The sequence below is a fragment of the Mustela lutreola genome, chromosome 9, assembly GCF_030435805.1.
Source record: "Mustela lutreola isolate mMusLut2 chromosome 9, mMusLut2.pri, whole genome shotgun sequence".
NCBI lineage: Eukaryota > Metazoa > Chordata > Mammalia > Carnivora > Mustelidae > Mustela > Mustela lutreola.
Genome location: NC_081298.1, coordinates 96,291,636 through 96,318,127, shown reverse-complemented (window position 1 = coordinate 96,318,127; position 26,492 = coordinate 96,291,636). Strand labels below are relative to the sequence as shown.

Sequence of the window (26,492 nt, the reverse complement as noted above, 5' to 3'; positions counted from 1 at the left end):
TACTGGTGTAGACACTGCTTTATTGTTTACATGTCTTCCCATTCAATCCTTGCAGCAACCCCGAGGTAGGTATTACTATCCCCACTTTACAGCTGAACAAACCAGTGTTCCTACATTAGATCACTTGCTGAAAATCATACACATATTAGTGGCAAAGCCACTGGTAATTCCAAACCCAAGGGGACTCTTTTGAATAGTTCACAGGTTGCTGCCAAGGAGAGTAGAGCCAAAAACTTCAACTGGGAGGGGTTGGATCATTCACTGGAGCTCGGGGAATGGGGGGAGAGGTCCCTCACCAGGGATGAACGAGGCACATACACGGGCCAAGACCAGAACCGAGCAGGAGAAGCCTAGAGCAACTGGGAGCTGTGAAGCAGGAAGAGGTCTTTATGTTTGGTAGGAGTTGATAGTATCTTCAAATACACGCAGAGCCCAGCTTCCAAGAACCGGAGAAACAAGAGGGCATCCAGCAGCTGCGAGTCCCAGGGCTGACCACAGGGAACGGGATGAAGAACTGCCGCTCATTGGCACTCCCTCATCTTGACCACTGGGTGGCGACCTCGAGGCATAGTCCTTTAACTTGGTTAAGGCCTTGAGAAGCTGATGAAAACCATACCCACCCACCCCATTCCCCATAAAAATACAGACTCACATGTACCAACAACATTTTGCATACAATTACAGGGAGTCCATGGACCCCAGGTGGAGAACTTCTAACTTAGGGCAAAGGTGTCAACCTGAGTAAAGTCACTGATACAAACCTATTTTTATGCAACTTGTATTTCCTATGACTGTTCCCCTTTTGTTGTCCCTTAATACTTAGAAGGTTGTGAAGTCTTTTTAACGGGAGCCAAAGAGAAAGAACAGCTGTGTGTGGCAGTGGTGGCAGCCGGGAGGCAAAAACAAAGAATGACTGGGTCACGCGTACCACTGTCCCGCCCGCCCAAAAGGTCACTTTGGGAGTTTTTCCTCTACTCAAGAGAAGGGTTATAGGTGATGGGGCCCAGGTGGTGGTTTGTTTCTTTTCAGAAAGTAAAGCCACTCCTTCACTGGCTACAGGGTCTGAAGTTCTGCAGGCAATGCCTCATTCCCACCTTTCCCCACCTGCCCCCCCGGGATATACCTGAGCACTGGGTCTGACCCCCAGGGGTACACCTGAGTACCAGCCCAGTCCTGCATGCACATGTGGCCAGGCCTTCCACAAACACCTGCATACTGACACTCACTTTCATGGAAGGAAAACTGGGTTGGGGGACATCTCAGGGCAGAGATTTTATCTTGCAACATGGGGATCATGCACTCCCCACAGAGAATCCCATAAACTAAGAGAATGAACAAAGGAACTTAATGCACACTAGCCCCCACCGCCTCTAGCGCTCTTCCTTCCAGCCAGGGCCCACCAGAAGGCAATGTCAAAGCTACGGCCCATTCCCCAACCTCAAACTAACAGCCCAAGATAGGGAGCCAAGGCTGAAGGAGTTGCAGCGGTTCAGAGGGCAGAAGTGGGAAAAGTCCTGATTCACTGGAGAGAGCAGCTCTGATCTCTCATGAGAATCAGGAGATCAAGCACAGGCCTGGCTCCGAGCCCAGCCAGGCCCAGAGAGGGCAGACACGGAAGTCTAAGTGATGATGCAAAGACCAAAGAGAACTCATAGCCCATAACCATCTTCCAGGCTCAGTATCCCCAGCATCTCAATGGTCATCCCCCTCCAGTGGTCACCTGTGCACTAGCAGTCACTTGCCCTAGATGGACGTTTCATCACATGTGGCTAGAGGAGCCCCAGTAAGCCGAATGTGGGCTGGGCTCGGACAAGGATCGAGCAGGAAGGGTGGAGGGAAGCCACCAAAGCCACTGCCCCTCTTGGCCAAGGCCAGGGGCAGCCGCTCATCTTCGGGAGAAGGCGAGGGAGGGTCCTGGCTGTAACTTGTGGTCCCAGATGGGGGTGCCCCCAGATCCAAGCCCACCTTGTCTCTAGCCAGAAGCTCCCTCTGTCGCCGTCGCTGCTGACGCCGGCCAATCAGAAGAAGAGTCAGCGATGCTGCAAGAACCCCCAGGAGAAAGCCGGCCAGTCCAGCACCCACTGTGTGGGCCTGACTTGGGGGACCCCGCTGGCTGCCCCACACCAAGCTATAAGCAGCCACCACACGGGCCGCGCCCCCCTCCTGACATTCGCAAGCGTAAGCACCCAGGGCGCCTGGGGTTACTACCACCTCCAGCCCATCCCGCCGGGGGGGAAGTGCAGTCACCCCACCAGGCTGGTGCCACACACAGGACGCCCATGCCGAACTTGGGGAACATGGCAAGACCACGTGTGCCGCTGTAGCCACAGGAACTTCAAACACTACTGGGCGTTCTGCGGAGAGAGAGCAGAGACACGAAAGGCGGTAATGCTACTGGCTGGGCTGTAACACGGTAAATGATGGCATGGTATCAGACCCAAGAAGGGGCTGTGGGGACAAAGATACAAAGGAGGTGCCCAAAGACAGTAAGACCATAAGTCACTGGCTGCCATATCTTCCAATTTTTAAAGTGGGTCCCAAATGGACAGCATTCTAGCCCCCTTCACCCACTCCACCCACATTCCCCTAAACCATACAGACCTCCCGGCTCTTTGGGACACAAAGAAGACACATCTGCCGACTCTATGTCTTGGACCAGCCTGTACAGAAGAGAACACTTGGTAAATCCAGTGCCAGCATCCCCTTCTGATTTCCTCAGTACCAATGAACATTCAGTAACAGAATGAAATCACAGCCCCCATCCTCTCATAAATCACTCCTGAAACTATCCGTCAACATTCTCTTAATGTAAAATTTCCCCCCAGTACTCCCTTGACTATTCGTGACACTTGCCAAGTCAATTCTAGACGTATTTCCAGCAGACCACAGAGAATTAAATTTGCAGTAAGTCTGTTGGAAAGGTGTTTGGAGGGCACTTTTTAAAAATGCATACTAGTGTTCCATGAAATGTATTTGGGTATCTGTAACCACAGGATTTCTCTGGGGAAGAAAAAAAAAAAACATAAAAACTACAGTTAACCTGTTTTCTATTAAGAGAGAAAACTTCTTTTCTATAAAAGTTAATCAAAATTCTATGAGGGTCGGGGAGATGACTTTTTGTTTCATAAAGGCTGCTCCTCTCTATGGAGGAAATTTCTCTCTCCAACACCTGCTTCAAACAACACAATCCTGGTACTTCCAGGATATGTGTGGACTGTGCCTGACAGCAAGGCAGACTGCCCACTCCGAACTCCCTGTCACCACTCCCCAGAGGGAGACCTTCCCCAAGCTATCAGTGGAGATCAAGTTCTATCTGAACACACAAAAGCCTCAAGCAAAGATAGACTCCATTTGAGTGTGAATGCCTTCCACATGAATTAAGGTCCCTGAAATGAGCTCCAAGACTGGTATAAATACATTACAGTCTTCTGGGTAAAACCAAGGTCACTTAGTTTGGCTGAGAGTTAGGAACATGGAGAGGCCATATGTGAAGCTATAGCCACGGGAACTCCACCATTTCTTTTACTCACTTGTATGAATTGAGGTGTGGAGGATAGAGATCATAGAAGTACCAACTCCGTGGGATGCCTGGGTGTCTCAGTCAGTTGGGTGTCTGCCTCTTGATACTGGTTCAGGTCATGGTCTCAGGCTCCTAGGATGGAGCCCCACCCACCTCACCTCAGACTCTGCACTCAACAGGGCGTCTGCTTCTCTCCTTCTTCCTCTCCCTTTGCCCCTCACCCCTTACATGCACTCTCTCTCTCTCACATAAATTTTTTAAAAATGAATTAAAAAAAAAGAAATACCAACTTGGTAATTTCCTGTATTACCAAGAAATAAACTAGTGTATAGACATACCTCACACCCCCCAAACATATATATCTTAAGGGGACCCTGAGTACACAGGATATCCAAAAACAACGAAATTCTTATTTTAATAGGTATTAAAACAATAAAGCACTTGCCTTGTTGTAGCATTTAGAAGTTCTCCCAAAAGAAACCACCAGATCAAAGTTCTTAATGAAAAACTGATTCCCCAAAAAAGTCTTTACTTCTAAAATTTTGGTAGCCTTGTGGTTCAGTAATATGTACAAATATACTGTAAATTAACTGGGCTTCAAAATAGGAAATCTCAAAGTAAGTTTGAAAAAAATACTTTCCAAGCAATCAATTAAAAATGTTTCATCAAAGGGAATATCACCAAAAATGTCAAAGACTTAAGAAAGACACTAATTTAAATTGATGGACATTGTCTGGATCCTAACTTAAGCAACTATCTTAAAGTATACGCTGGCTTTGAGAAAACTGGAAAATTGGAACACTGACTGGATGTCTTGTCACATTAAATTTATGGGATAATAATGATAATACGGTTTCATTTTTAATTCCATCTGTGTTAAAGATGTATACTGCCAGATTTATGGATAAAGTGATATGATGTTCAAGATTTGCTCTAAAACATCAGGGAGTGAGTGAGGGTATTGGTGAAGCAAGGTCAGGAGTTGATAGTTGTGAAGTTGAGCAACAGGTGATAGGAATTCATTGTATTATCCAAATTTTGAATGTTTGAAATCCCTTATAATAAAATGTTTTTTAACAGAGTTCTTGTTGGGGGCAGGGGACACACCTGGGCGGCTCCGTCAGTTAAGCGCTGACTTCAGCTCAGGTCAGGACGCCAGGGTCCTGGGGTGGAGCCCATGGTGAGCTCTATGCTCACTGGGGCATCTGCTTGTCCTTCTACCCCTCCCTCCACTCATGCTTGCACTCTCTCTCTCAAATAATAAATAAAATATTTTAAAATTTTTTAAAAGAAAAAAATGAGAGCGAGTCCTGACCTGAGGGAGATATATACTGAAATATTTCTGATGGGTTTGATGCCAGGGATTTGCTTCAATGTGACATACAATTTTAAGCTGGCTGCTGAGGGGAAAAGAGATGGTCGGATGCCCCAATGGTCGAAGGAGACCAGTGAAGAGATTGCCAGAATAATCCAGTCAAGAAGTGATGATGGCTTGGACTAGGGTGATAGCAGCAGAGAAGGAGGGGAATGGCTGTGGACTGAGGATATGACAGATGGAGCTAGAGTCAATACAAACTCACGATAGCAAGGGCAATTCTGGCTTGGGTGGAGGTCCCTTTCTTACAATGATGAAAATCACAGGTAGAGCACATGAAGGAAAGAGGAAACAACAGTGTGTGCTGAGACTCGCTAAGCTTGAGTTGCCTGTGAAGCCTCCCAAGGGACTATCAGGTAGACCGCGAGGCAGGGAATCCCACAGGTCAACTAAAGACACATCAGTGGTGGTCAGCGGCACTCGGTGGTGAAGATAATGGGAATGTGACCACTTCGAGAGTGTGTGGAAGTGTAAGAGGAAGGACTGAACCCCAAGGAATACCAACATTCGGAAGTGGGATGGAAAAGGAATCAGTAAGGGAGACAGACTGGTGGGGGCGGGAGGAAATATGGGATTACGCAGGGTCACAGAAGGCAAGAGGATCGCAAGGAAGTTCAGAGGGAGCAGTCAAGAGTGCAAACACTTCTGAGAGCTCTTATAAAGTGAAAACTGAGAAGTGTGTGCAACCTGGAGGTCAGTCTCACAGTCAGGGCAGGTCCAGCAGAGCGGCAAGGATATGGAGGAGGCAGCACCAGGCAGTCAGAATGGACTGACAGATGGACACACAAGTGACACAAACAGAAACACACACACACACTGGGCAGCATTAATAGATGAGATACTTTCTTTTTAAGTAGCTCCACTTGGGGATGCTTGGGTGGCTCAGTCAGTTATGCATTTGACTCTTGATTTCAGCTCAGGTCATGATCTCAGGGCTGTGACATCCAGCCCAGCATCGGTCCTGCACTGAGTGTGGAGCCTGCTTGGGATTCTCACTGTCCCTCTCCCTCTGTACCCCAACCTCACCATCTGCCCCCACCTCCAATTCACACTCTCAAAAAAATAGAATAAAATAAAAACGAAGTAGGATCCACACCCAACATGGGGCTTGAACTCCTCACACTGAGATTAAGAATCGCATGCTCTACTGAGGATCCAGGTACCCAGACAGACGAGACAGACACAAACACGTGGATGGGCGGGTGCCCTGGGACAACAGGCAAGAGACCAACGCAGCAACACTCACCCGCCATGCTCGCCAGCATGGGCCACACACGCACCCAGCCGGAGGCTCCAGGCACAGGCAGGGTCTTGGGCCAGAATGCATTCTGAGCAGCTCTGGAGACGGCCACAGTTGGTGGTGTTCACTTGTGTCACCTCGGTTCGGGAGCCCACCAGGAGCCAATTCTACAGAAAGAGAGTGAGGAAGAAGACACCGGCTCTCCCAGACCTTAGAGTAACAAACTGGCTCTGGACTCAGAGGAACCCCCATCACACTCCCCCAAATCTATAACTCACCTGATACAATTTCATACTCTCAACTGGCTGTGGCTCTGGGAATAAGGCCAGATCCTCCAGGACGCTGAGCTGGGCTCCAATCCGCACAGCTCGGTGGAGGTGTCCATCCTCTAGGAAGCAGACAGGTGGCCAGACAGAATGACAGAACCGCCCCTGTGCCTGGCGACACTAACACCTGTACGCGCAGGACCCGCTCTGTGACAGGAGCACGTGTCCCCTGGGTGGGCTCCTCGCTGGGCCGTTAAACATACCTGTCCCCAGGTACAGCACATCATACTCTGTCCCTGAGAGGCTGGTCACCCTGTGCGCCACAACTCGGAGATAGGCTGTATCTGTAGTGACGAGCAGGGGATGGTCATCGGTTGGAAATACTGGCCGGTCCATGAGAGGGTGGTCCCGGATGAAGGTGAGCACACGATCAGGCAGGGAGAGCGATGAGCCAAACTGCTGGAGCTTCATGTTGTTGGTGAGGCACTAGAGGAAACACAGAACAGGGACAGTTTCCCAGGGGCCAGGAAGCATCTGTGATCCCTGGTCGGGCCCTTTCTCTGTGAAGTGAAGAGACGTCCTACCCCCTCACCTCTCCAGGTCTGGGCTGGGGGACATCGTTGTCCATGACAGGCAGTCCCCTGTTGCAGTCATGTTTCAGCTCTCTGAAGGAACCATTCAGCACTGTCCGAATGTCTTGGGGTTGGAAGGCACAGACAGCAGAGATGGCCGCCCCCTCCCTGTAAGAGTCACAGGTTGGAAGCAGATATTTGCAGGGAACATGGGAACAGCAACTCACCCCTGACAAATAAGAGGACCCATGAGAAAGGCAAAGGGAGCCATGAAGCCTGCTCCAGGGACAGCCCACCCCCTCTGAAGCAGGCAGCACAGACACTGCACCCATCCCTTATCATCCCCCACCCCGTAACTCTCCCCCACACCAGGCTCCCCTCACCACTGGGAGGAAAAGATGCCATAAAAGATGGGGGTCTCCGATCCGTGCTCAGGTCGGAGAATGGCCATGTCCTGCAGGACACTGGAGGCCCGGCCATGCTCAGGGCCTGGACAGAGTAGGTCAGCCTTCAGAAAGGTCGTCCATCTGTGCTGGAGGGTCTTCCGGCCCCCAAGGTCTCCCTGGGGTGACAAGTGCATGGGAAATTCTCTTTAGAAGAACAACATTGTGGGAGGCATGTGGACACCAAGAGAGGTTTCCCTGTCTTCAGGGCAGACACAGACAGATGGGAAGACAGATGCACAGAAAAGCAAGGATGGAGGTACAGAGTACTATAGGGGATAAGGAGATCCAGGGTTGGATGGGGTCACAGTAACAATAGCAGTGACTGAGTTCGTTGCGCAGTTATGAAATACTGCCCTATAAGCTTTCCATGAGCCACCTCATTAAGTCCTTGAAACAACCCTTATAGCTAGAGGTCATTACTATCCTCATTTCACAGGGGAGGTTCAAAGACGCTAAAGGAGCTGCCCAGAGTCACAGAGGCAGGAACTGGTGGAGCCGGGACTTGAATCCAGGACTAGCTCTCAAAAGTTCCTGCCTTTGACCTCTCCACCAGTCTACCTCCTGAGGACAGTCTGTCATAAGGGTAATTATAGGGGTGAAAGGCCAGAGCCTTTCCCCACACTCCCCAAGCTCCCAGAAAAGAAGTTGGGACAGAGGAAAGAAGGAGACAGAGGACAGACACAAAGACAGAGGCCCAGAGAGGAAAAGGCAGGACAGGCAGAGCAGAAGAGGACAAACAGTTGGAACAGTGGTCTCACCGCACACACACGGGCCACCCGTGGGACCTTAATGCGCTCATACGAGTCAAATGCTCGGGAAGTCTCCGTAAAGAAGAAGTAGATCTCGTCATCTCCGTCTTCATCCCCCCACTCTGCTGGGCTCAAGGCCACGGCTGCAGCAAAAGCTGGGGCTGGGGAGACCAGTGGACTCAGTTACTACAGACACAGCCTGGGGCCACTCGGCCTCAGCCAGCTCTGTCGCCCACCGAGCACCCCTCCCCCTCTCCCCACCGTTAAGCCAGGAGGGCAAGGTCTCTGTCCGAATCCAGTCCTCCGTGCGACCCACAGCCCTGGAGATAATCGGCTCCGTCCCCAGGTAATTTTTCACAGTGGCAGCATAGAGGACGCCCCCTGCAGGGCGACAGGGAGGAGACAGGCTGTCAGAGACGACTGAGGGAAGCCAAGGGTTGCAGACACAGCAGCATCTCACTTCCAGTCAACGTAGACACAAAGCGCTCCAGGGTGGGAAAGGCCACCCGTGTTAAGGGAAAACTGCCGGCATGCTGATGTGCAGGAAGGAAGAGGAAGGGCTGCCCTGGTGAGAATCAGGCTTTGTCTGTCTGTTGGCTTGTTTGTTGTCATGGCTGTTTTGGGGCCACCTCTATTCCATACTGTAGTGATGGCACCCTGACACTCCAGGAAGGGGGCTCGCTTTGCAGCATGCCCGGTCTGACTTCCGCTTTCCCACTCTGGCACATGTCTCAGGGAACTGGTGCTCTTTCTGAATGGGGGTGGACCCTGCTCCGGAACCAGTCACAGCTTTAGGGTGTACCTGCACCCATTGGGGAATTGATCAAAACAGAGGTTCCCGGTCCCTGGGCCCAGTAACTCTCACCCAGCAGAGTTAGGGGAGGGTCCAAGAACTAAGTTTAAGCTGCCCGAGTTACCCTCATGTGGGTGATTCAGGACCTCCCTTGGAGGAACACCAGCCTGGGGGATTCGTGAACGCTGCACAGGCAGCCAGAGAAAGCAGCGAGGAGGAGGACCCTCTCTCCTGGTACAGTGCAGGAGCACAGGTGCTCCAGGGATGGTGGGGACTGGAGAAGACAGAAATCACAGATCCCCACTAGGAAGGGGAGGTACAGCTCTGTGGGAGGAGTCTAAGGCACCTATAGCCGCCCTATAACACAGACAAGTGCTCACATGCAACTAGGAGACAATAACTCAGGGGTAGTAGGTCGTGAGCCCCAGAGGAGTTCTGAGTCTCCCAGGAATTCTGGAGAGAACAGAGTGGCATTCCTTCACCACCCACTACGTCTGAGCCACTGTGCCATGTGCTGAGCACAACACTGCCTCCAAGAGCTCCCCCTTCGAGTGTGGAAGACAAACATGGGTTCAGGTATCAGAAGACACTGGGGGAGCACAGAGGAGGACCCAGCTACCTCTAAATGGGGGGGAGCAGCCCCCAAGAGGTGACATCTAAGCTGGGTCTGAGGAAGGAACAATTTGCCAGGGGGCTGGACTGCAGGGGGGAAGGCAAGCAGGTGGGGAAGAGAGGAGCCACGTTCAGGGACATGGGGTGCTCCCTGTAGTTGCAGCTCTGGTGGAGGCCGGGCGCCTGCTGGGCTAGTGAGCAGAGCTGGAGGTGAAATGTGGGCACCCAAATGTGAAGAGGCTGCTCTGCCACAGGATGTGGACTTTATTCTCCAGGTAAGAGAGAAAACTGCAGATTTTCTTGAAGGAAAGAGTGGCATGACCAGTTCTGGGCTTTAAGAAGATAATGCTAGTTAAGTCCATTCACACACTCCAGGCAAGAGTGGAGGCCGGAATTAAGTAGCAGCAAAGGAAAGAAAATGGTGTAAAAAAAAAAAAAAAAAAAAAGGTAAATAAAATAAAAGGGCTCGATTGGGGGGATATTTCTGAGGCCGAATCAATTAAAAAGATTTGAAAGTCAACTGAATATGAAAGGTGAAAGAATGGAATAAAATAATGTCTTTAAGATCTCCAGCCTCTAAGACGGATGACAGCAGAGGGTGATACTCTGAGCAAAGCCAGGAAATGAGAGGAGAGAACCAGAAAAAGCAAGTAGTTGGGATTACCAGATGTGGAGTGTGCTGAGGTTGAACTCCCTTCAGGACATGTGATTGGAGACTCTGGAAGGCCATCAGACAGACGGACCCAGGCAACAGGGCTAGTCAGGGAACTGGGGAGTCAGGCTTAAGCCTGGCCATGAACATGACAGCCAGGGAGAAAGAGGAAGTGAGAAAAAGGTCTCTGGGGATACCACCATTTCAGGGGAGAGGCTACTGAAGACAACGTGGAAAATCAAGTCCGAGAGGCTAGGGAAGCAAGAGAGACTGGTGTGCTGCAAGGCGGTGCAGGGAAGGCCCAGTGCGGGCCATGCGGACTCATGAGTCTGGAAGGAAGGGGGAGAGCAGGGCCACTCTGGGCGAAGCACCAGCATCCTGGGGTCACAGAGGCCTGAGCAAACTTGCTTGTCTCAGGTGCTGGAAAAATAACCACTATTTTAAAAAATACTTCCTACAAAGCTAAAAAGGGTCAGAAAGCCTCTGAGGACAACAGCAGAGGGTTAGAGGGTTGGGAGGTGAGACTATTCTATCCCTGGAGATGGTGAAAAGAATCCAAGTGTTCTGGAGCTCGGAAGGCCTGGCTTTGGACCCTGAATACTTACAAGCAGTATGATCTTGGCAAATAAGCTTCAGGAACCTCCAACCTAGAAGGGACATAATACCACCCTCCACTCAGAGCCCTGCTGAGGGTTAAATGTGATCCAAACGTAGAGCCCACATAGGGCCTGGCACATGGCCGCCATTCAGTGCGCGTATTGATGCTCTTTGTGAAACCTCAGAGACCACATGCTTGAGTTGTTGCCAGAAGGGGGCCTATAAAATAGCACCCCATTCCCTCCCAGAGTACTTCAGGAAGGACAAAACCAGGTTGAGGGCATGGTCTGACAGCACGCGGAACAGGGAATAAGCCAACCATCTGTACTTCCAAGGCGGGTGGAAAACTGATCCGGGGGCGCCTGGGTGGTTCAGTGGGTTAAGCCTCTGCCTTCGGCTCAGGTCATGGTCTCAGGGTCCTGGGATCAAGCTGAGCATCGGGCTCTCTGCTCAGCAGGGAGCCTGCTTCCCTTCCTCTCTCTGTCTGCCTCTCTGCCTACTTGTGATCTCTGTCTGCCAAATAAATAAATAAAATCTTTTTTTAAAAAAAAAGATGGAGCATGGAAGCTGTGTCATGGACACCTGAGAATGGAGAGAGCTCTGTGGAGGAGACAGTCACGAATATTCAGGAGCATGACTTGGTGCAGGGCGGTGGTAGGGAGTGGCTACAAACAAATACTTTGTCAAGACCCAAAAGCGGGTGGAGGTAAAAGGTCCCAAAAGTTTCTAAGGGATCAACAGGGGGATCAACAGGGGGATTAACGGGGTCAGTCAGGAACTCCGGAGCCCAAAATTGCCAAAGAGCACACTCACTTGGAGGGAAAGAGCAAAAGGTCACTGACCTAAGGGACAGCAGGAGGGGTCAGACACTCTGGGGGGAAGCAGCAGGGTTCCAGGTAGTCCAGGAGTACCAAGGGGCTTGTAACACATGCACACACACGACCCAAGGAAAAGGAGCAGCAGCCATCACAGTCACAGTTTCAGGAGGACACAGCATCACCACATGTCCTAGATTCTCCAGGACGGTCTCAATCTCAAATATTATGTTTCATTGCTCATACAACAAAATATCACTGTATGTGCGATCATTGGCAGGTTAGTACTAAATGAATCGATTCAGTAAACATTAAAACACACATTTGCTATTGGCAAAAGAGAATGATGCCCGCAGTGCTGAATTCAGTGAAAAAAAAAATACATCAGGTATGATATAACCCTATAATTTTAAGACACGTATATGTCTGCAGACATAAGAAAGATGGGAAGGAGCGACAGCTCTACAGTGTTAATAACACATTTCTGATTAATGGAATTACAATGATTATTATTTTCTCCTTTCTACATTTTTGTACCCACTGAATGTTTGTTGCAGTTACCGCCTTTCACTTTTATGTCCCTCCAAATTAAGATATATTTCATTTTGGAAATACCAAGGGGGAAAAAAAAGACTGAAAGAAAGCCACAAGAGATGAATCACAACCAAAGAAACATCACAATCAAAAGTGGGAATACAGCTCTCCTCACCGAAGCCTAAAGCCTGAGACTTAGGCTTCCCAGATGTGTTAGCAACAACACTGACAGCCTCATACACATCATGGCAGTTTGCACTTCCCTGCAAAGGGAAGGTGCAGGTTTGCACCCCTGCACCTGGGGTTTCAATTTTTCACTCTCTAAAGAAGGTGTAATTAATAGGATTAATCATTCATTAGCTTTAAAAAAAAAAAGGATTTTAAACACACCCTGGCCTTCCTTCCTCCACTCCCTTTTCTTCACACAGTCAAAGCTTTCCAAGATAGCTAGCTCCTAGCCTAATAGTCTCCATTTCCTTATCTAAGGATGAGGCCAGCTGGATACTTTTTTTTTTTATAAAACAGCCTACGATGAGGACATAATTAGCTAGTTGGAGATGCAGCATTTACTCTACCTTTTCCTTTGTTGTTCACACAGCATTTCTAACTGTCTTGTATCAATGTGTGAATGCTAGTCTTGGAGCAAACACGCCCAAATTTAAGAGGTAGGTCTAAGGGGCACCTGGGTGGCTCAGTGGGTTAAAACCTCTTGCCTTCAGCTCAGGTCATGATCCCACATCAGGCTCTAAAAAAAAAGAAAGAAAGAAAGAAAAAGAGGTAGGTCTGACCCCAAAATGCCAGCAGCACCCAGTATATCAGGAACTTTTGCAGTGCTTCTTGGCAGATGCAATCATCACAAGATACCATGAGAGCAAACAGAGATGATTAAACACAGGACAGAGTCCCAAAGAGAAAGAACAAATACTCCTTCCTCCTGCTCTTCTCAATAAAAGCCCTATCTGTTACAGGATGTTGCTAGGAGAACAGAGGATAATTGACTGCTATCTCTAGCTGGGGTACACGGGAAGGTAGCAGCACTGTGTACTCAGAGGAGGAGACTCTGGTGGTGGATCAGGTTTGGGGAAGGAGAGTAAGGATGATGAGCTTGGTTTGGGGCATGCTGACTTTGAGATCTGTGGGACAACTATGTGAAGATGTCTGGAAAGCAGCTGGAAACATAGTCTATAGCTCCACATAATGTCTGGGAGGCATCAGAATGCAGTGGAAACAAATCTGTGAGGCTGGTTGAGACCACAACCACATAGAATGAGAAAAGAACAGGACCCTGAGAGGGGGTCCAAGGAACACCAACCTTGAAAGGATGAGTGGAAGGCAAAGACCCTCCAGAGGAGACAGAAGGAAGTGCCAGTGTTCTTAGGCTAATGTGAACATTACCATCAAATTATCTGCATTTTTCCAAACTGGAATAGTGCAAAAAGAGACACTGAGAAAATGCTAATTTTATCTAAGTGCATTACAAATACATGTCATATTTGAAGACAAGATTTCTAAGGCTTTTTCCTAAATAAGTGCCAGTACTAATAAACACATGGAAAGTTGTTCAACCTCACTAATGGAGATGCAGGCAAAAATACATAAAATTGGGCTCTGGAGGAGGTCATAATGGACTGTATTTTTTTTTTAAGATTTTATTTATTTGACAGAGAGAGATCACAAGTAGGCAGAGAGGCAGGCAGAGAGTGGGAGAGGGAAACAGGCTCCCCGCAGAGCAGAGAGCCTGATGCGGGTCTCAATCCTAGGACCCTGGGATCACGACCCGAGCCAAAGGCAACAACTTAACCCACTGAGCCACTCAGGTGCCCAACTGTATGTTTATTAACTGTTTTCCCTGGGACTGACAAGGATGCAATGAAAGAGGGCCTCTTGTCAATGCTGGAGGGACTAACTGGAGAGCAATTTGGCCAAATCCACTGAGTACCATAAAAACCTTTACACTCTTTGGCCCAGAAATTCTACTTTCTGGATGGACTCATATGCAATTAATTAGATTTGTGTAAGGGATTTAAATAAACATTTCTGTGAAAAAATTTCCCCTGCAGCAATATTTATAAAAGCAATCATTTATCTTACATTTTGAACGTATAATTATATGGGAATAGACTGTGCTAATTCAAGTGATGGGAGAGTATGCAATCACTAAAAATCATGTTTTGAATAATTAATTCTATGAGCAAATGTTCAGTATACAAAATTAAGTGGCATATGTACAATAATGCCAATGTATTACAAATATACACACGGACAAACAAACACAGTAGAAGAAAATACTCAAAAACAGTATTAGTGGCTACCTGGTGATAACTGAATTACAATTGGCTTTTCAGTTCCTTCATTATATATTTCTATATTTTCTCAATTATCCACAATGCACACTGTAATTTTTAAAATTTAAATGAGAAATACTCTGCTATTACATTCTAATAATATTTTCATTACTAAAAGCTCTTCTTTCTATTTCAAAATACCTCTATTATACTCAAGGACATTTTTATAAATCCTAACTGGGAATTTAAGTTCTAGTTCTTACATAATGTTGTCACTACTATCTATACTGCTATTTTCAAAACAAAGGGGCAGCAGGATATAACAAATCAACACTGAAAGCTCCAACTGAATACTGGCCCTTGGGTCAAGCTTAAAGAAACTTAAATTATAACCCTATAAAGTACCAACTTCAGAAGAAAATGTATAATATTGGTATTGACTGTGATTTGGATCGAAGACAGAAAGAGACATGGAGAAACTAGCCATTCTAAATAGTTAGAAAGTGACTTCTATAGTCATTTCCATCAGTTATCAGATGAAAGGCAACCTTAAAAAAAAAAAAAAAAAGATTTAAAACCCTTTTGAGGGGCGCCCAGGTGGCTCAGTGGGTTAAGCTTCTGCCTTTGGCTCAGGTCATGGTCTCAGGGTCCTGGGATTAAGCCCCGCATCAGGCTCTCTGCTCAGCAGGGAGCCTGCTTCCCTCTCTCTCTCCATCTACCTCTCTACCTACTTGTGATCTCTCTCTCTGTGTCAAATAAATAAATAAAATCCTTTAAAAAAAAAAAAACCCTTTTGAAAAATGTCTTTCCTTTTTGAAAATGTTCTTTTGTCATACAATGATCTTATTTTACGAAAGTTGTGTTCTTAAACCACATGCTAATATGAATTCACCTGATGACTGGAACACAGAGATTACATGCAGAAGACAGAGTATATATATATTACTGCTTGAAATAAAAAAGTATGTTAATTGATTACCTTAGAGTTTGTAATTAAGAAGTCATTTTGTTAATAAAAAATTATGTAGAATCAAGAGACAACCGATAAAACTGATAAATCTTTCTTAATGACCCAATGGCTGGCTCAGAGTTTTGCCAAAGATGCTAGATAAAAAGCCAAGAAAACTAATAACTGTTTCTATTCAAACATGTATGACTATAAACAAGGTTTCATCAATTTCAACTGCAGGTGAATGATAAAAATGACAAATCTTGTATTTATCAGATTGAGAGTTTATGTTCATTTCCAAAAAGATTTTGTTATTTTATTACTTTCCAAAAAGGGAAGTCATTAACTGTAGGACTAAGTAATTTGTATAACTAGTTTTTAAGACTTTTTCTATAAAGACCCAAGGAAGAAAAAAATTTCACTGTTAGATCTTGTGTCTCAATTTTTGTTATTCATAAAATGTAGCCCAAAAGAATGGGTAAAAATTAATTTTACAACAATTAACAGCAAAAGTCAGTAAAGAAAGAAAAAGTAGTACAATGAATGCTGCTGAGTCAACTGATTAGCTAACTGGGAAAAATAAATTTAGATCTTCACCTCATGCCATTCATCAAAGTAGGTTCCAAACAGATCAAAGAGTTAAACATTTGGGGGAAAAATTTGTAAGAAGAAAAATTTTTATCTGCTCTCTAACTGAAGATTTAGCTTAAAGACAAACATAACCACAAAGGAAGAGATATAGATCAGAACACATATCCCATCTGATAATTGGCCCAAGAATATGAGTATTCTTGGATTTACCAAATCCAAGAATATATATTTGGATCTATATACAGGTGTGCATATATATATGGATTTACCAAAGAAGAAATAAAAATAAGTACTAAAATATGAAAACTTCCTAATATTAACTTTCCTAATATTCAAAGAAATATAAATTAAAACAAGGTGCCATTTTTTAGCCTCAAATTAGTAAAGATTTTTCAAAGTGACAACAATAGTATTCTAGTGAAATTTATGTGAGAAAAAAACAAAACACTCTCGTTCTGCTGATTTAGGGTGTAAATTGGTACACTCTTTCTAAAAACTCAATTAGCAACAAATAATGAGTCATAAAATGTTCACACCCTTTGATAGAGTAATCCATTTCCAGGAATCGTGAGATAATCTAAAATGAGGACAAAAACTTATTTACAAAAATGTTCATTACAGTGTTATGGGTATTAGCAAAAGCTTTGAGATAAACTAAATAAACCTGGAAATCAAATAAACTTATATAAGTGACTTGGGACTGCTTCATTAAATTATGGAATTCTCACAGGATGGGTAGCATCATATTATTAAAATTTTTCTTCACAAAAAATTGTTTAATTGGGTGTGCCTGGTTGGCTCAGTCGGTTAAGCATCTGTCTTTGGCTTGGCTCAGGTCATGATCTCAGGGTCCTGGAATCGAGCCCCGCATTGGCTCCCTGCTCAGCGGGGACTCTCTTCTCTCTCTCTCTTTCCCTCCCTCCTTCCCTAACCCTCCCCACTGCTCATTCTCTCTCTCAAATAAATAAAATCTTTAAAAAAAATTTTTTTAATTGCATAAAAATGCCTATGATACAAAGTTTCATGACAAAACTCAAAATTAAATCCATGTGCCATGACATTTAAAAGTTTTACAATATACACACACTCATAAAATTTCTATTTACCTGTTTATTTTACACTATTGCGAGAAAATGGCTAGACTCTCACTGAATTTGAAGGGTGTATGTGGGGGTAGTCTGACCTAAAAGATAGGCTACGTGCCACACAAACAATTCACTTTGTGGTTGCTGCAGGATTATGTATTCTCTAGAAAAGATTTAGGGACCAACTGTGATTGAACCATTGCACACTTGAACTGTATACAGCTTGGTCAAAGGAAGTAAGAACAGGAATTTGTTTAATAGTCATTACCGATTACTGATTCCTCTGAGCAACAAAGGATTGGCCAGCAAAATTTATATGCACAAGTGCATATGCAAGGACACACACACATTTATTTAAAAAGCTAGAAAGAAATATCCCATACTATTGGCAGTGGTTTTCTGAAACCCTGGAACTATGCAAAGCTGGTAGATACCAGACACGCAAATTCCTTCCTCCGGTCAAACTATTCACATTGTCCCAGGGCTCAAGAGCCACGTGTAGCTCGTGGCTACTGTTTTAGACAGCACAGACGTAGAACATTTCTGTTGTCCCACAAAGTGCTTTTGGACAGCGCTATTCTACAAGATTTCTTAGGTTCTTCTCCGTACTTTTTCTAAATGTATTGCAATATGCATTGTAGTAGATTCCTCATATAAATGGGGGTGGGAGGGACAGCATTATGAGAAAAGAAAATGAGGTTAACAGAGCAAACACTCACACTAGAGGTGCAGAGAATACATACTCTAGAGAAAACCCAGGGGAAGAATCTGGGGAAAAGCAGGAGGGCACAGGCACTGTGGGAAGAATAGGAAAGGCCAGAAAGAGACAGGGGAATAATAGACATTGCAACAAAAGGAAAGAAAGACACAGAAATCCCAACAGCAGGGGTGAGGAAGGAGGCAATTACAGCAAAGAGCCCCAGGTTCTGGGCTCTCCCCACTCACCAGCCATTACAGCTGCTGACCGCTGAGCTGGCTCAAAAGGACATTTCCCCCGGCCATTCTCAAGTCTTTCAACCTGCTGGAAACTGGACACATCCTACAGACCAGAAGGGGGCAATTGGTTTAGGGTCATGGACAGGCTCATAGTGAGAATTATAAAGATGGTCAGATGAAGGAAAAGTTCAATTTCCATTCATCTCCCATTCATCTGCTACCACCCCCATAACTCCCAGTCTGCTGTTCTGATTCACCCACCCATTCCAACATTTCCCATCTCTGCCATCCCCCTTTTTGCCAGTTTATTCCTCTTCCCGCTATTCCCCTAGTACCAACACCCACATGCCCTGCTGAAGGAATCCCACAGATGGTCCTAGAAGACACTAAGAGGCCGAGAGGCAGATCTTTCCTCCGAAATGCTGGGCTTTGCAACTGGCTGGGGACTATGTGACAGGACAGGGGAGGACGAAGGGAAGAGAACAGGCCTCCTGACAGCTGGAGTTCTTAGGAAGGGTAAAGAAGAGTACAGGCTAATATAAGATCATCTGAAGCCCAGAGACTTAGAGAGAAGGGCCTTCCTCCCTCTACTCCTACCCCAAGGATAAAGGACAGGACCAGAGTCAAGGATACATAGAATGGGGGAAGGGAATCTGCAAAGTTAGCGAAGACTTGAAACTCAGGTCAGAATTTGAGGATTTGGCAAGTAACCGCCTTCTTCATTCAGCGACTACAGCAGGACTGACCTGGACAGGAGGCGAAAGATGAAGGAGTCCGCCAGGACTAGCCAGAAATTACCTTACCTGAGCACCAGCACTAAGCCAGCCCTCAAGATAATATCCAAAAATGGAAACCAGGGATGACTTCAACCAGAGACGGGCAGAGAAGTTAATGGTTAGGCTGGTTAGGAATCGAAGTTATGGCATGAAAGAGGCAGACACGACACGTCCAGTTCACTAGAGAGGGCATATGGTGTCACTGGAGCACAATTACACTGATGGTGGATGGAGGAGCCGCACTTAGCCCCTGAGTGTAAGTATACTATGGGCCCATTCTGACCACTTGTCTAGTAACTACCGTCCACAAATATGGTTTTGTTTTACCAAGACAGCCTTGAACAGGGCCTGTTAAAATAAGGTGTGATCTGAGGTCCCCAAAAAGGGAATACTGGCTCAAGAGAGTCTTCCAGAATGAAGGAGCCCACAGGGGCACAAGCAGCCCAGCTGGGTGGCAGTGAGGGCAGCCTAGCCTGAGAAAAGAGATGGATGACAGCTCAGTGAGAGATTACCAAGATGCTTGGGCACTTTGGACAAAGATTAAAAAAACATGCTGACAGGGTTCTTCTTATCCTGTCCCCAGAAAGGCAGCAGTTAGCTCCTCCTCTCCACACTGCCTAGCCATGCCTGCAATTTACGCCACAGGTTAATATACCTACAGTATCAGTCACTGCCTGGATAAATTTTTGAGCAAGAGACTGACAAAATGGATCCCCGTTGCCTAGAATACAAACCTGTTAGCCCAAATTACTTCCTTTCTACTGCTCAAAATGAACACTTTCTTCCAACCAGACCTGGATCCCTTGGTATTCCCAGAAAACAAATCACGCTCTCCCATTCCTGTGCCAAAGACTACCCCATTATGTTTCACCAAGGATCCCTTTTCTCAGTCCTCATCCTCCTCATCTTTATGGTGCAGCTGGTAATTCTGGCTCACCCCCTCCTTCAAATAGTCTGTCTTCTCTAATGAAAGTCTACCACCCTCCCCTATCTAATTGCTGCTTCTCTATCTCCTTTGGTTGCTTCTGTTTTCCTTTCTAGACCCTAACTATGTAAAATCTATCCTTAGTCCTCGTCACATATACTCCAATGACCTCACTCATTTTTACATTTTCAGTTAGACTTTTTGTGCAAATTATTCTTCAAATTCTCTGAAAGTTTCATGCCTTCCAATCTCTGGTCTGTGTCTGCACTTGGCAGCTGGACTTCTTCACCCAGATGGCCTATGAGCCCCTTAAAACTTAGTAGGTCAAAACGAGTCCTCATTCAGTTTCCCCAAATGGCATCACTATATTATGTAGGCTTATAATTTTTGAGCAAGTGAGGCTCCTATTAACTAGATAGGTTATGATTACTGTCTCATCAAAGTGACATTTAGTTAGGGTCTGAAGGGGATAAGACCCCTCCACTACAGTCTCTGCTGAAGGCTGGGATTCCTCATTGTATCATCAGTTGTGCGGAAGCCAAGTCCCTCCAGATGAAAGACAGAGCTAGTCAGGAAGGCTCTCAATGAGCTGTCGGGCTGGAATCCATCCTTTGGCTTTGGCCAAGAAGAGTTCTTGAGAATAAGAATGCACCTTCCCCAGATGGTTAGGGGGAAAAAAAAGAAAAGAAAAGATGGTCCCCGTCACATGAAACAGAACAAATGTCACAAGACACTGAAACCAGATAAGGTGTTCTGTGCTGCAGGCTGGATTAGAAGAACAGGATTGTGGGGCAGAGTGACACATAGCTGGATTTAAATCTTGACTCTGCCTCTGCCAGCTACATATTAGACATGGTGCCTAACTTCTTAGAACTTCTATTTCCTTGCTTGAAAAATGGAGATAAATAATACCTAAATATCACAGTGCAGTGCTAAGTACTAAACTCAGTCTCGAATATGAAGTCCATAGTACCACACCTGGGACAGAGTACATCGTCAACGCAACGGAAAGTCTTGTCATTGCTATTGTTAAGTCCAGCATTCTCCTCTGTTAATTGCTAAAATTCCCTCAACAAAGCCAACTAATATCTTTTCCTCCAATGTCCAATGAGCTGTCACTGAATGGCAGCACTCCACATTGTTAGAGCTGGGGGTTGGGGGGGGTCCAGTGCTTGAATTGCCTTTTGCAAGAACTTGCATTTCTCTGAGCAATCAACTCTGAGTGAGTGGTCAAAGCTCGCACGTAATAGTTATACATGGTCTCAAAGTCATCACTCTGGGATGTGAGAGCTTCAGTCCTAGGGATAAGGCAAGAACTTGCTTAAACAGAAAGGAGTTGCCAGGTAGCAGGATCAAACAGTAAAGGCACGAGAGCATTGAGGATGTCTAGAGGGCAGTCTTTGTATATGGCTTGACGAGTTAACACAGCTGATTTCAGGGGCAGGAAGCTGTACCCTATATTCTCCTACAAACACGCTTTGACCAAAGGATGGTTTTTCATTTCAAATACCTGCTAAGTAGGAGAGTTCAGAGAACAAGATCAAAGTCATGGGAGTACAAAGGCAGACCCTGTGCTTCACTCTGGTTGCTGAATTTTCTCATGAATGGATAGGAGTCCAATCCTGACAGGATGTACAGAAAACATTTTATGTCTATACAATCTAACAACAATTAGGGTCCCCTCAGGGAGCCAAGGAAGAAGAGAAAGCTCTAGGAGACTAACTGAAAGTGATCATGATGTCTCTGAGCCATGGTGCCGGTATTCATACCCACAGGGTCCCCAAGTGTGTGTAAGCCAGAAGAAGACCTATGTGGCAAGGGTAGTTCTACCACTACTTCCCAAGCTTCGTGAGAACTGTAAGAAAACCATACCCTCAACATAACCTGATGGGATATAGAGATTTTCAATACCACCCCGAACTGGAAACCTTCCCAAGATGAGGAAGCTATCCACACCCCAGTGAAGAGTCTTTCATCCACATTACGAAAAGGACACAACCAAAGACCAGCTAACCAAGGGGGCAGCCCAGATGGACTGACTGGGGCAATCAAACATATAAATTACAGCATTCGAAGCCAGAAATACGAGGATCATCTTCAATAAGGAGGGGTTTGGACAAATGCACTGATGAGATCCAGGTGGCAAGGAGTGCTCCAGTTTGCAGAAGGGGTAAGTCAGAATCTACGATTAAGGATCAGGGCCAGGAAAGGGAGTTATTGCACTCCTCCTATTGTTCGTTGGAGCAGGAAGGAAAGCCACTGAATACAAAGAACATGGGAGGCTTTTGACTCATCCTAGGTTCCTGTCACAAGTGTGTGCTGGCAGAGGACCAGTGACTGCTGGATAACTGATGGGAAAAGCTGAGAGTTCAAAAACATCAAGACCTTCCTGAGATGCCACCAGTCCCCTTACCTCCAGAAGCCATGACTAGCCTAGAGGTGATCAGGGGTACACATGTCCCAAGCCTGCCTGAGGGTGAGAGTAGAGATGCCTAGGGCTCCAGCAGCAATGAACAGGACCCAGAAGAAAACGTGACTGACAGAGTGCCCACTTTGAAGGCAAGATCCGGGTACTGTATTAGTGGGCAGTGACCTCAGAAGCCATGAGAGCAGAGGGTCACAGCCCACACAGAATGAAGTTGGCAGTGGAAGTGGGAGAAGGGAGTGAGAGAGAGTCACATGCCCTGGGACAAAGAAGCAGGCATGGATTGTGCTGATTAAGAAATGGACCTAAGCTTCCTGGACAAAGTGTACACAGAGCAAAGGAAACATGAGTTACTGGCCTCTGAAGTCTCTCCTGGATTTATCCTCTCCAGGGATTAGTTAGCATCCCTAATTCCCTTCACCATCTCTCCTCTCTCTACACTCTGTATACCTTACCTTCTACAGACAACCTTCTCCCGCTCCCATGGCAGACAAAGGCTCCACCCTGTGAAGACATCCCTCACCCCCAACGTGTATCATGCACAAGTGTTGCCTTAAGCATGCCCCCCCTCATGGTCACTCACAGAAGACCCTTCCCATCCTCCCACCCGTCACTCACAATAACCCCGCACTTCGGATCAAAAGCGAAGGTGCCACAGGTGAGGAGGTGAGAGGCATTGGCAATGGCGAGAATCTGGACAAAATTGTGACATTCGTCCTGGGGGTCAGAGATGATTAGAGAGAATTAGAAGCAGCAGGTACAATGAAAGGTAGGGTAGGACAGTTAGAGGCAGCTCTGGGACAGTTAGAGGCAGCTCTGAGATCAGAGATGACTGGTGATGACATGGCGTTAGAGTCCCTGGAGATGGGAGCACTGCAGGGGACAGACACAAGAGTCAGGGACTGGAACTAGATCTCAACTGACACTCAGGACAGGGACGAGATTCACACCTACCTCCTTCTTGCCTTTTTTCCTGCAGTTCTGTCTGTGGGCTTCAGGCACCATCCAGTCAATCTGAGAAAGGAGAAGTAACTGTTTCTTCCAGATTCTCCCCAAATTCCTCCCAAGTCAGGGTAGGTCAAATAGTTCCACAACCTCCATCAATTTGAGAACTGCAGAGCCCCCCACCCCCATCCCAACCCTGACCACCACCACCACTGATCAGAGCATTGTTTTTTAAACTGGACATCTCCACCCATTAATGAGTAATGAAATCAACTGCTTTTATTTTTAATGAAATAGGATATATCAGAATGTATCACATATAGGGGAGTAGATATTATTTCAAGAAAGGGTTCTTTCAATACACACTTCCTGTCCTGGGTCAAATGCATCAAATATTTCTTACTAAGGAATGGTCAAAAAAGTTTAAAAGCTATTGCCCTAAAGAAAGGTGATTCTGATGATTCCTCTGCCCACAGTGACCTGAAACCTGGTCACTGTGGCCTCCTCCCTTGTCATGAACCTCCCTCATAGCCTCCTGAGCCACCCCACCTCTGCCATCACCTTTAGCGAAGATAATGAATATTCTTCCTATGTTCAATTTCACCAACACTCCCCCTCCTACCATCACTACTGTTACATATTTGGTTATTATGAACAGTCCCCCATCAATCCCAAAAAACTATGTATCTAATCACATGCTCTGGGGCCATCCCCACTTTAATCTCTCACCCTGCGGGGTCTCTCCCCTGAGAAGGGCAGGGATAAAGCGAAGATGGTGTCCCGGGCGCCGACATAAAGCGTATGGGAAGCAGGATCCACAAGGAGGACAGAATAATTATATGTCTGAGGGACAGTGAACCGGGTGAGATAGGAGTCCGCCTCTGGCAGGAAGAGAGGGTGAGAGGGGAGAGTGATATCAGCCATTGCTTCATAAGGGTTGGGTCCACAAGGACACAGCTCAAGAGCTCAATTTCTGTTTTCTTCAAAGTACCATTTATTTAGCAGCCAGGAGGGTGAAAAACAGAGCTTTTCCAGGCCAACTATCAAACCTCCCCAAAGAGAGAGGACTGAGGAGGCCAGAATATTTAGCACACCATGCAGTCAAGTATGCTTTTTCTATAAAAATGGAATGCTTTATTAAAATAACAGCATAAATATTAAGTCTAATTTCTATTCATAGAAATATGATACATAATTTGAAAATTCCTATAGAAGGTGTAAGTACTCCCCTCTCAATTTCTTCTTTTTTTTAATTATTACTTATTAGTAACTTCTTTTTACTTAGAAGGGAAACAATTCACTCTTTTCACCAACACTTTAGGAGACTATCCCCTGTCTCTCCCACTGCTCTTGTCCTTCCCAGCCCCACCCCATTTCCACCCAGAGAGGTAAAGGGTAGACAGGAGTGTGCGCTTTGGAAATGGACCAGCCTGTGTTTAATGTGGCTCTGTCACTTACCAGCTGTATGATCTTGAGTAAGTTACTTGCCCTGAGCATCACTTCCCTCACCTGTAAACACCAACAACCAGGCTTGTTGACAGAATTAAGTGAGATAACATATGTGGAAGCAACTGACATGTACTACATGTTTCAAAATGGCTCCTTTCTTTCTTACCTAGGCATGTGCTCCATTTGAGCCAAAGCTAAACTTCGTATCATCATTCAAAACTCTATTTAAAGATGATGACAAATAAGTTAGCATGAATTTACCTTCTTAGCTCACTCTGGGGCCCTTATCCCTGCACCAACACAGCTCTACGTGCTACACCCTCTCAGCCACCCTCAAGACAGAATGGCTCCAAGCCATTCATTCCTAGCTGTGCTGATGTATGGGGCCCCACCCACCCCATCCTCCCACACCCAAATTCATGTCTATGCTGTACCTGGCTATACTCTCATGCTCATTTTAAGTCCTGGAACACCCAAATTCCCTGCATATCCCCAGCTCCGTTCCACTCTGCTATCTAGACTTCTCTGAATTTCTGGTTATCAACCCAGCCAGGCAACCTCCATTCTATCTTGTGGCTATTGCTTGAGCACAGACAAATCCCCAGTCTCTGACCACAAGTTTGTCTTCTGGATTCATAGCAACCCTAAATGTCACTAGTCTGAAGTTCAGACTCTACACTACTATTGCCCACTTCTGAGGTTTTGCCAATAGGTTGTCCTTTCAGCTTCACTAGCTCTGTCTGCACAGGAAGCTAACACTCGTTGTCCACGGAGAAGAAAAGAAGGTCAGTGGCCATGCTCACGCCCACCTCAGCAGAAAGCCATTAAAGTGTGAATCACTCCAATGACCATTTTTAACCTTGTGGCATCCTCTGCCTTCTTCCTCATCTCCTTCCTTTTTTTTTTTTTTTCTCCTTCTGAAGATTTTAGAAATCATTTAAACAGAATTTTAAATCAACTCACTGAACGGTTTCCCAACGTTCAGCGTAGGGAACGAGTAGAGAGCAGGCAATGCTGAGGAGTTAAGAGGGTTACGATGGATCATGGTCCAGAGAATGGGAGTTTTGTCAGAGCTGTGAGAGGCCTGGGAAGTGGGTTAGGGAGAAGAGGGCTACCAGCAGGGCAAAAAGGTTGCAGGCAGATATAAACGATGATAAAGGGAATGGATTTGAGAAGTGAGCAGATGGAAATGCTGAGCTGGAGAAGGATGGGCGGCTTGAATAGAATGACAGACCAATGAGTTTGGCAGAAGAACAGGCGTCAAGCTGGCGTGAGGGATATCGGTGTACGTTTGGGAAGACAGAATAGGGGAGAGGGAACTCAAATGGAGGACCTCAGGAACTCCCCATCCGCTGCCCGGGGCTCAGCGTCCGCGTCTGCCTGGTGAGGGGCTTAACCCTCTTTCGGTTCTGCGAGTAAAGGGCCGCGGGATCCACCGGGGCGTGTCTTGGGAGCCGAAGCGCGAAGCAGGGGAGCGATACCGTGGGGCAGCACCGCGTGGGGGTCCCGCCTTGGTCCTGGCGGGGCGTGGGCGGCGCGAGACGCGGTGCGCTGCGGCGCGGGGCCCCACTGCGCCTGCCCGGGTCCGTAGGCAGAGCAGGTGGGTGCGGGCACCTGCAGGCGGGGCCCGGGCGCGGGGCGAAGGGCTGAGGGCGGGGGCGCCCACGCCTTACCGGAGATAGGAAGCGAGGTCCTGGGCACCGAGCGGGGGACGCGGCCGGATACTGGGCCGGTCAGCACCGCCAGCAGCAGCAGCGGGAAGGGCGAGGCCGGAGGTGGCAGGGAGCCCAGGAGGGGCAGCGTGGCAGAAGCCAGCATCTTTGGCTCCGCCTGGCCGCTGGGTGGGGCGCGTCCTGCCACCTGCGCTCTGAGCCGCGGCTCTGCCGGCCTCGGCCCAACTCGGATCTCCTCGGTCCGGTTCGGCCTGCGTCGGCCAGACAAGAACGCAACCCGGC

General features: G+C 46.8%; 2 protein-coding genes across 9 annotated transcripts in view; one reads left to right on the top strand and one right to left on the bottom strand.

Annotated features, from left to right (window-relative positions):
- Positions 1-26,492, bottom strand: SEMA4F (ssemaphorin 4F). Of its 8 annotated transcripts, none has more exons than XM_059188142.1 (15): positions 26,211-26,492; positions 23,818-23,969; positions 23,098-23,157; positions 22,762-22,860; positions 18,027-18,120; positions 8,430-8,549; positions 8,178-8,329; positions 7,357-7,535; positions 6,994-7,141; positions 6,665-6,887; positions 6,414-6,523; positions 6,142-6,302; positions 2,602-2,660; positions 1,966-2,354; positions 1-573 (listed from the first exon to the last, which is right to left on the bottom strand). In XM_059188142.1, exons 1-15 carry the CDS (start codon positions 26,353-26,355, stop codon positions 388-390), a joined length of 2,277 nt encoding a protein of 758 aa, XP_059044125.1. In that variant the 5' UTR covers positions 26,356-26,492; the 3' UTR covers positions 1-387. The 8 variants fall into 8 exon arrangements, with proteins under 8 accessions (XP_059044125.1, XP_059044128.1, XP_059044129.1 ...); XM_059188145.1 differs by having other exon boundaries at positions 401-559; XM_059188146.1 differs by adding an exon at positions 24,547-24,597 and having other exon boundaries at positions 440-2,354; positions 26,211-26,341.
- M1AP (meiosis 1 associated protein) overlaps positions 25,850-26,492 on the top strand; it is an 84,144-nt gene continuing 83,501 nt past the window's right edge. The window contains exon 1 of the mRNA XM_059188150.1: positions 25,850-25,920. Within this exon, the coding sequence (XP_059044133.1) occupies positions 25,862-25,920 (59 nt within the window). The 5' untranslated portion in view covers positions 25,850-25,861. The remainder of the gene's footprint in view (positions 25,921-26,492) is intronic.